At 43.8% G+C, this 10,804-nt stretch overlaps 1 protein-coding gene across 1 annotated transcript in view; it reads left to right on the top strand.

The window, feature by feature from the left end:
• The first annotated feature begins 324 nt into the window (after nucleotides 1–324).
• LOC137633743 (uncharacterized) overlaps nucleotides 325–10,804 on the top strand; it is a 28,890-nt gene continuing 18,410 nt past the window's right edge. Inside the window, exon 1 of the mRNA XM_068365989.1 lies at nucleotides 325–513. Within this exon, the coding sequence (XP_068222090.1) occupies nucleotides 325–513 (189 nt within the window). The remainder of the gene's footprint in view (nucleotides 514–10,804) is intronic.

Raw genomic sequence — 10,804 nt, 5'->3', positions numbered from 1 at the left:
GTCAAATGCAACTGCAGAGACTGCAAGTTTGCATTAGAAAAAGGATGCAGCCACTTTGAAAAGCACGGATCCTTTGACCTTTCAAACATCAAGTGTAAACATCATCCATATGCCTGAACCACCTCTTCAAAGGGCAACACTTCGAAGATCACTGCTGCATCTCCTGCTGTAACCAGAACTCCTATACAGGCCTAATCCCCTGTGCCTGTAGGAACACCAGCAACCAAGAAGAAGAAAGCTAAAGACCCACCTGTTGGTTCCACACCTTCCCTTGCTGCCGCACCACTGACCAGTGCTCCTGCACAAAGCGCTAATACATCAGCCATGGACACCAACCCGTCTGCTGCCACTCCCGAACCATCGCTGAATGTCGCATACCTCACCGTGAAACAAATGGCTGAGACCCTGATAGAAAGTCTTTGGCAGGAAGATCCAGCGACGGTTCTACTCCTTGATAAAACATCTTCCGCTCCAGCTCCAGCTGTTGAACCAGACCCAGAGCCACGACCCACCGTAATCGATCCAAAGCAGCTACCTTAGGTGGTATCCTTCATTTAGGTCGTATCTCTTTTCTTTGTTTTACTTTGGAAATATGGTTTTTCATATTCAAATTCTTGTGTTCCAAACATCTTAAGTTGAGAAATGCAGTCTCGGACAAGTGTCAACATCAGGAGCAATCAAATTACACCTGGAACACCACTTATTTTCTTGTAAAGGTTATTGTACTGATAAAGTTAAGGGTGTCTGGTTCCAGTTTAACGTTAGCCTCCATTTCTTCCGTCAGGTAGAGAGATGTCTAAAAAGCCTTCGATTTAAGGGTGACGGTTTAGTATGTGGCCTACCTTTCGAAATCAGCCTACGCAATTTTATCTGTTTTAGTATGTGGCCTAACCTTACCTAACCTAACCTTACCTAACCTAACCTAACCTAACAAGCAAGGTAGGCTGCATACTAAACCAGAATAGAAAAAGGTAGGCCTCATACTAAGCCGTCACCGATTTAAGTCTGCTAAGAAAATGGTTTGCTATTAATTCTGTAAAGGTTTAGGTTCTATTAATAGAACTTTTTTTTTGGGGGGGGGGGAATGTTTGAGGATACTCAAAGTGTTCCATATTCTGCATAAAAATCACAAGTAAACGAATTCATAATATCAACGCCGAGTTACAACAGCAATACCCATCCGTCCCCACCTCAGTATTTGACAGTAGGCTGTTCCTTTTACCTCCTTGCAAGCTCTCATCGATAGCGAGTCTTATTAATTCCATAATTTTAGTAGATTCTGGTATTCATAGAAAGTTTTTGGGCTCAAGCCATGGCGTCCTGATGGAAGGATCCTTTTTGGTAGCTTCCTTGGGTAATCACTACTAGGATTTTCCCAGAGAATTAAACCACAGGTTATCACAGAATTCTAACTTCTGGAGCGAGTATCCTAAGGGTTTCCCCTTAAGACATCGTGTATCAACAGGGGACACGCATGTATAAACGTGCCACATAGCTATCTGCACCCCATATAGAGTTAACGCTTCAATATGGCGGACAGGGAGTGGCTGGGAGCTGAGCCGCAGCCGATCTAGATGTGGCGATATCGGTACTCGCGATGTAAACAGACGGACGCCATTGCTTTTGATGACGTCACGTCCGTCCTCATTCCTTTGCTAGTAGCTCGCTCGATTGGACGTATTTTTCCCTTTGTGCGACTTTATCTGCTTGCATCCTCGCCATGTCTCAACCTTCAGCCTCACCTTCTTCTGGAAAGTTGAGTACAAGGTTTAAGTATTGTTTAAATAAGCTCTGACCTTAAAGTAAATCTTACTTTTCGAGATATTTGCATATTTGTGGCAGAGCTTTGCCAGACCGGTCAGCGCCATTTTATGACGCTGCTGTTGCTTGCATGCCTTATTTAGTTAGCCGCAACAGCCTTACCGGTATATAAATCACTAATCAGCGCTATTAGTTATTTAGTCTTCATAGCTAGGAACTTTTATCGTGTTTTTGACGCTTTAGTTAGGGTCTTCGCTGACCCCATACCAGTAGGCTTTGATTAGCCCCTAGGCCAGTGAGCCTATACCAGTGTTAATGCATGATATTTCAGTGATCCTAGTGTTAGTTATGAAGATTCTGGCATTATTTTACAATACCATTGACAGTGATGCAAGTGTTTTTTCGCCTTCAGGGACCATATAGGGGGTAGGTTATCTTGAGTGCCTTGTTAACCTTACCTTATGATAGGTCCCCTATATGCTCTCTTCATCCCCAGCCCTGGGCTTCCCTCTGGTAATCTTGTACCCTATTACATGCGATAGGACAAGACTCCTCAGAGTACTGTATCGCCTCCCCACCTAAGGGAATGACCCCTCCCTTAGTGTCGCGGGCCTTAAAGGTAGGACAACCTCCTTTAAGCTGAATCGGTCCTTGACCTTTTCCTTGCGATACGTCTTCTCCCTTCCTTGATTAGTGTCTAACAACCCTAATCCAGGTTAGGTTGGGAGGGCTGGTTTATGTACCTTGCTGAAATATACGCGTGCACCGTTTTTCAGTTGGTCCACCTACTATAGGTTAGGGTGAGCATCTCCCTTCCTAGGTGGCCGCTCTGGTACATAACCCATCCTTTCTTATAAGAAGACCCTTTTCCCCCCCCCAACCTATCTCTTGCCTAGCCTAACCTACCAGTAGGTTAGGCTTCATATGTCCCCTGTCCTACACTCCACTGGAGCGGCGACCTTCTTGCTGGATTCACTGCGGTGGCGAACCACCGTGATATACCTTTTCCTCGGGGAGCTCCTACTCCTGTGTCTCCTCCTCGAGGACTTCGACCTATTCCTGGCCTGGCTGGCGTGTGAGCTTGGTCTCCTCCTCCTGGACTGCTTCCTCTTCCTCCTGGAGTCACGTCTGCTGGAACTAGCCAAAGAGTAGGAATCGTAGGAAGAATAATCGTTTGAAGAATAGGAGCTCGCCGAGTCGTCCGTCTCAATGACGAGCCTCCTAGGGGTCCTTGGTCTGGATCTCGGGGTGGACCTCCCATGCACTATCTTGCCAACAGCCATGGCAGGTATTCAACAAAGGCAAGGTAGTAAGCGAGTCCGCCTATTTCTTGACTCAGGAAGCCAGAGGAGCTTCATCTCAGCAAAAATTGCCCGTCAATTAGGCATACCGGTGGTAGGAAGAGTATCCTTGAATATAGCTCCTTTTGGTTCCGAGGAAATAAGCAGACAATACGATGTAGTAAATTGCAGGGTTGAAATGGGAAAAAGAATCGTGCGTATGAAGTTGGTGGCACACGAACACGTGGACGTCCTGATACATAACGTGGGTTATGTAAAGGTCAGACAGCATCTGTTGACCAAGGGAGTCACGTTAGCCGATCCAGCAAACCAATCAGATACCATGAAGAACGTTCACATTTTAGTTGGGGCTGATTATTTTAGCTATTTTATCATAGGTGTTGAAAAAGTAGATGGGATAAATCTTTTCTTAACGCATAATGGTATGTCCCCGTACGGGAAGGTGCCACAGTGGCTGTTCCAAGGGGAAAAGGTCGAACAAGTAAGAACGTTGAGAGTGTGCAGAATCACGGACGAGCCATATCTGTATGATGTAGACGAGTGGTGGCGATTAGACCGTGTTGGCATCGCCCCATCTGAGCAATACACTGTTCGCGAGGCCGAGGCCATGCGAAAGGTATGGCAAAGCGTTGTAAGGAAACCTGAGGGATATCAGGTTAGCATACCATTCGGGTCGGATGCTAGGCCAGAAACGAATTATCGTAACGCTGTGGCGCAGCTAGAGTCATAGCAGACCAAATACAGAAAGGATAGGAAATATTTTGAACAATATCAGGGAGTGATAGATAAATATATCGAAGCAGGTTTTATATCAGAGGTGAAAAATCCCATAGTGGAAGGTTATTACATGCCACACTTTGATGTTAAGAAAGACAGCCGTACCACCCCCCTTAGAATCGTGTTCAATGCCTCGGCAAAGTCAAAGGGTTGCAAGTCATTGAATGAATGTCTCTTACCTGGGCCCAATTTGGTAGAGGTAGCATATAGTTTAATTATAAGGTTTAGGTTGAAACGATATGCCATGTTAGCCGACATAAGTAAAGCATTCCATCGTGTTTTGTTAGATCCTCGTGATGCCAAATACACACGATTTCTGTGGCGCGAGGCAGCTGGTCGAGCGCTTACCTTCGCCTTTAGAGTCGTGGTGTTCGGCATCACAGCTAGTCCATTTTTGCTACAACAAATATTAAATTGTCATTTTAAAGAGGAAGGGCGCCCAGATTTAGTAAAATCCTTTTATGTCGATAACTATCTAGCCACGTTTGAAGACTTAGAACTTATGACGCGAGAGCATGAGTCTGTTCATAACATCTTAAAAGGGGCGGGTATGCCCTTAGAAGGGTGGGCAAGCAATCACTTGGCCTTCGATAGCGAGAAACAGTGGAGTGAGCCTGTGAGTGTGAACGTGCTCGGGCTGCGATGGGCCCGGGACGTGGACAAATTGTGTGTGAAAGTAAAAGGATCTGTGAGTTAGGGGAGGGATGGGTGCCTACGAAGCGTAGGGTACTTTCCCTATTAGTCTCCATTTATGATCCGATAGGTTTGATAAGACCATTATTTTTAAGGGGAAAACTTTTCCTTCAACAACTATGGGAGGATAATGTAGGTTGGGATGATGTGTTAGGAGAAGAAAGGGCTAAAGAGGCAAGTGAATTGTTGAATGATTTGAAAACGGTGAGCGACATCACCTTTCAAAGATCGATAGGAAGAAGGGGCTTACAACTTCATGTGTTCACCGATGCCAGCAGTAAGGCATATGGAGCAGTGGCATATACTAGGGACGAATGCAATCGAGTAAGTCTGGTTACTAGTAAGACCAGGATCACTCCGAAAGGGATGAGCAAGCTGACGATCCCTAAGCTAGAGCTACTGGCCTTGTTGTTAGGCAGCAGACTAGCAAGAACGCTCAAGGAACTGATCGAGCCACGAGAAATAGTAATGTGGACCGACAGTAAGGTAACGTTGGCATGGGTAGCATCTCCCGATGCCAGGTCTAATAAAAATGTGTTTGTTTCTAACAGAGTGGCGGAAATTATTTTTATTCAGCAGGTTTGTAGTTTCAGTCTGAACCATGTCCCTAGTCATCAGAACCCTGCCGATATCATATCCCGAGGTGCAACGGCTCGACAATTGCAAGCTAACTCCCTGTGGAGGAACGGTCCAGAATTCCTCAGGACCACGGGAAAGCCTGTTCCTTACAAGGAGGAAGATCCACTACATCAAACTCACGTAGTAGCGGCGGTGCAGGAGTTGAGGGAGGAGATGTGTCCTACCCCCCCAGGCAAGATTTGGGACATCCTGAAAAGGGAAGTAGGGTTCCAATTCTTGTTGAGAGTAGCCAGACTAGTTTTAAAGTTTGCTAAGAGAGAACGGCATACGTTCAGTATTGTTGTCCAATTAGAGCAAAAACATTATTTGCCTACTGTTTATGCCTACTTAGAGGGCGGAGTCAGACCCCCTCGTGAAGTTGCTAATTTTGTCAGACAATTGAATTTAGTTTTAGTAGATAATCTCATCTGCACCAGGGGACGAGTGTCCCATGTAGGAGAAACTGATCAGTTAATTCTCTTGCCAGCCAAAGGGCATTTAGTTAGGATGTATTTAAATTATCTACATCAGTTACATTTGCATTGTGGGGTGAATACTCTAATAGGTATCTTTCGACAGAAATGTTGGGTGGCGGGTCTACGTTCCATTGCGAAGCGAACCGTGCGGCAATGCCCTGAATGCAAGCTAGCCTTCCAGCCTCTAACGAGACAGCCACCACCACCACCCCTGCCAAAGGAAAGGATCACCCTCACAAAACCCTTCACAGCGGTCGGAGTGGACCACACAGCAGCAATTCATACTGAGACACGGCCAGGATATATACTTATCATAACCTGCATGGCTAGCAGAGCCGTGTACCTTGACTTCTGTCCCTCTTTGGAAGCAGAAGAATTCGTGTTGGCACTTAGACGGTTTAGTGCCACCCATGGTGCCCCACAGCTCATCATGTCCAATAACCATCAAACCTTCAAGGCTGCCAGCCACCTCCTGCAGGGACTCTATGAAGAAGATGAAGTCCAGCAGTTCCTGAGGAAAACTGGCATAATGTGGCAGTTTCAGACGCCCCGTGCACCTTGGAAAGGTGGGTTCTTCGAGCGTTTGATAGGAGTAACGAAACGGACCCTCCAGATAGCCCTCAGAAAGAAGTACCTGCCGGACGCCCACGTGCTAACCCTCGTGAAAGAAGCAGAAGCAGTGGTGAATAATCGACCGCTTATGTACAGCGGTGACGAGCCAGAGGATGAAGTTCTCACCCCCTCCCATTTGATAAGAGGACACCAAGTCCACTTCATGGCACCAATCTTACCGGACGACCATCTCAACGCAACCTTCACCTCTCGGAAGCTACGTGATCGTTACATAAGATTGACAGATTCACTCAAAGCGTTCAGAGAACGCTGGAGAAGGGAATATTTGAGTGCCTTGAGAGCCCGGCACGACTATCGGCCCGGGGAACCCTCCAAGCTGCACCCCGGAGACATCGTGCTAGTTAAGCAGGAGAATAAGAAAAGAGCGACATGGCCTCTGGGACGTGTCGTGGAGACGTATCCTGACGACGACGGAGTCGTACGTTCGGCTAAAGTGTTGTTTGAAGGTGCCGAGTCGCTGCGAGCTATCAGCCACCTGGTTCCCCTAAAAATAGCCCCCTCTGAGGACGACGATGGAGGAGAAGACGGCGATGACGGAGAAGAGGGCGCGTACAGTTCGACAGCCGGAATGCCAGGGATAGCGGAGACGGCTGGGGACGACCAGGGTATGGCAACAGCTACGACAACTCAACAACCAGCCACAGGAATGGACGACAACGACGAGAAAGGTGAGAACTATGCAGTTAGTGAAAGAAGTGAAAATGAAAATGAAACTGAATCAGAGCAGACGAACGCACAAGGACGTTCTGCCCGCCCATTGAGAAGGGCTGCCGCGAAACAGCGAGAACTAATGGACTGTCTGCTGGAAAGTGACGACATTTAAAACGTAGCTGTAAACAATGAGTGAAAAAGGGGCGTGTCCTATCTGGAAGGTAGGGAGGGTGGAGTTTGTGAGGTGTGCGTGAATCTGCGGAAGTTGGGAGTACGTAGGGGTGGAGAACGGGGACGGGATGGTCTCTCGTGCGTACAGACCGAGCGTTGCACAGAACCAACCCCTCCCTCTTTTTCTCCATTAAGTAACAGCCTGCATGTAGCAGCGCTATAGAAGTCTCGATTATTGTGAGTTGAGACAGACTGAATTTGAATTGTCATGTATGCATTTCTGCCATTTTCTGATTGCCTTAGGCCCATTGCCTAATTGTTTTTGCACTCGAATTGTTATGTATGCATTTCTGCCATTTTCTGATTGTCTTAGGCCTATTGCCTAATTGCCTTTGCACTTGAATTGTTATGTATGCATTTCTGCCATTTTCTGAATTGTCTTAGGCCCATTGCCTAATTGCCTTTGCACTTGAATTGTTATGTATGCATTTCTGCCATTTTCTGATTGTCTTAGGCCCATTGCCTAATTGCCTTTGCACTTGAATTGTTATGTATGCATTTCTGCCATTTTCTAATTGTCTTAGGCCCATTGCCTAATTGCCTTTGCATTGAATTGTAATGTATGCATTTCCATTGCCATTTCTGTTTGTTTTAGGCCCATTGCCTACTTGCTTTGCCATTTGAATTATGTAAAATGTGTGTGTACATTATCACTGATTTCTGCTGTTCCTTATGTGTATTGTACACGAGTGCATTAGAATTGCTAGGCCCATTGCCTAATTGATCTGTTGTATGACTATGTATATTATTGATTGTGTTTATTACCCCGGGGTAACATTGCTGTTGTATATTGTGCGTACTCTGTTCGAGTCGTTGCGGAGCGCTACGCAGCGAGCCTAACAGAGTCTCTGAGTAATTCACTCCCCCCACCCCGAGTCCAGCTCCATCCAATTGACCGACATTTCATCGCTCCTTATTTTGGGGCGTGGAGGATGTCGGGAATTTCGACCTGATCAATCGAAGTTCCCGCCATTTGACTCCGCCTACGATTGCGTCAAATTGGAGGGAGAGGAAAGAACTCGCGGGCGAATGAATGTCGTTCAAGACGAGAATGTTTAGAACCAAAAAGAGAAACCGCCTGGTAGGGGAGGCGCTGAGACTAAAGAAATCAATTACTTATAATTTAAGATTAAGAAAAATAACGTCATTCTATTGTAACATGATAAAAAAATCCAATCTAGAAATTTAGGTTCAGGAAAAATTGCGCCAAAAAAGTGACGTCGGAGGTTGCAAGGCTTGCTCTGTCTCTTTAATCCGACGTCCCCAATCACAGTAAGTCCTATCTAATTGTTCTCTCTCCCCACCCCTAGTGTACCCAGGTCAGTTTCCGTGTAGGTCTTGATAGAGTTGTTGTAAAGTTTGTATCTATAAATATTTTGTCGATCCTTGTGCCAGGGGATCAGTGTTATTGTGTAAAGTAACTCTAAAGGTCTCGGTAAGAGGTTTATCGAGATAACCTTATAAATTTTCAATTAATTTTGCTAAAATCTTGAGTCCGATGCGGACATAGTTTTTTTTGGTCGCACATGTTCTTGCATATCAAGTAAAGGTTAATTTTTCATGTTTTTCGTATTAGATTATTATTTTTGTAATAAAAGTTGTTAAAATATAACCATATTCTATTTACTTCCCCGAGGGTTTTGTGAAGTTTGTCCATAAGACCTTGTGATTCAGCCCAGTCTATCGGGCTATTTTGTATAAACCGGTGAAATTTCGCCACATTTGTGAGCTTTATATAACATAGAAATTTAACTTTCAGACTCAAATCCGCCGTTATATGTTAGAGTAAGTAATTAAACCCTGATTTGTACTTTCTCCAATCCAAATAAGTGTATTTGAAGGATAAACAGCATTCTGATACCTTACTTACACACCCTTTGTCTTGCACGAAATGATGTGATAGGTGTATTTCATACCATACGTTTCTGTCGAGCAAATAATCTTGTCATTGGAGGTACTCATAGACTATAATGCCTATTTGGGAGGGTCGACATACGTATGGTTCTGTGATGCTTAAAAGTGCTTCGATAAGCTAGACCTAAAGGATAGCATAAAAGGAATGGGGAAAATGATAGGATGGAAGGAAGCATTGATAGTTTTAAAAATGAACGAAAAAGGTAGAGCAGCCATCAATTGTCCAGCAGGTACAACAGGAGATGTAAAGATTGAAGGAAATGTGAGACAAGGAACAATATACGGACCCAAGCTATGCAGTATCACAACTGACAAAGTCAATAGCACTAGCAGAAAAAAATATCACATTGATAAGAAATATTGAAATAGAATCACTGGTATTTGTAGATGATATAATGTTTCCCACAGGAAGGAAAGAAGGTATCGAAAGTGCCATAAGTAATTGTCATAGCTTGGAGACCCTAAAGAAATTCACTATCAACACCAACTCCAAAAAATCAGGTATTAAAAATTAACAAAAGAAAGAATGAGAAAGAGGAGGAGATTGAAACAAAAGTGAAGAACGGAAAAGTAAGTTTAGTTAAGGAATATAAGTATCTGGGTGAATGGTACACAGAGAACGGAAACAAAGAATTGAGTATCAGTAAAAAAGGCCAGAGGGTCGCATATATGACCCAAGAAATAAGAAAGGGAAAGTAGGAAAGATGGCATTGGAAGTCAGAAAGAAAATATATAAAACAGTAGTATTACCAACAATATTTGCCAGCGTGGAGACCTGGAGTGTAATAAGGGACAAAGATATGAAAGATCTGGAAAACCTCCAATATAAGATAATAAGAAATATGTATGAACTACCTGCGAGTACTCCATATTGGGGCATACTTGCAGAAACAGGAATATGGCCGGTGTCCTGCAGAATAGAATATAAGAAATTAATGCTCTTCCATAATACCATAAACTCTGAGGAAAAAAGACTAGTTAGAGAGATAATCGAGGATCAGTTGAAGAGTCAGTATGGAAAGTGCTGGAGCTAGATTAATAGAAGGACTACACAATAGGGAAAGAGTTACCCCTGCACTAATTAAATTACACTGGCTACCGGTAAAAGCGAGAATTGAATACAAGCTACTCTTACTAACGTTTAAGATACTGAACCAAAATATCTAAAAGAATGCCTAAATAAACTAGAACTAGAAACAAATGTTAACACAAGACACACGAGTGACAAACATAGGCTATCTGAACCAAGAACAAATAGTAAATTTGGTGAAAGGGCTTTTAGCTACTGTGCGCCTAGACATTATAATAAACTACCAACTGAAATGAAGGACCTAAAGGGAGCAATTGAATTTAAGAAGAAACTAAAGACATTACTTTTCACAAGATCATATGATTTGGAAGATGCTACAATCAAAGAATTGTATAAGTTATAATGAAAATGTTTCGTTAGATGATTAATATGGACCCGCCCGAGAAGTAGTTCACTCGACTTCAGTGGAGGGTTGGATTTAACCCCCCCCCCCAAAAAAAAAGAAAAAAAAACAAGTAAAAGCATAGAAGAAATCTGTAGTAAATATGGGATGAAAGTTGAAGAAATAAGAAGTTTCGGGGAAAAGGACCCTGAAAAAAGAAATCAAGAAAAGAATTATGGAAATAATAGAAGAAACTGTTGAAGGAAAAAAAGAAAGTAATGAAAAAAATCAATATTTATTAAAGGAAATGGCTCACAGTCTTATATCAGAGAAATGA

Source organism: Palaemon carinicauda, chromosome 43 (genome assembly GCF_036898095.1).
Source record: "Palaemon carinicauda isolate YSFRI2023 chromosome 43, ASM3689809v2, whole genome shotgun sequence".
Taxonomy (NCBI): Eukaryota; Metazoa; Arthropoda; class Malacostraca; order Decapoda; family Palaemonidae; genus Palaemon; species Palaemon carinicauda.
This window is presented reverse-complemented; position numbering and strand designations above follow the sequence as displayed.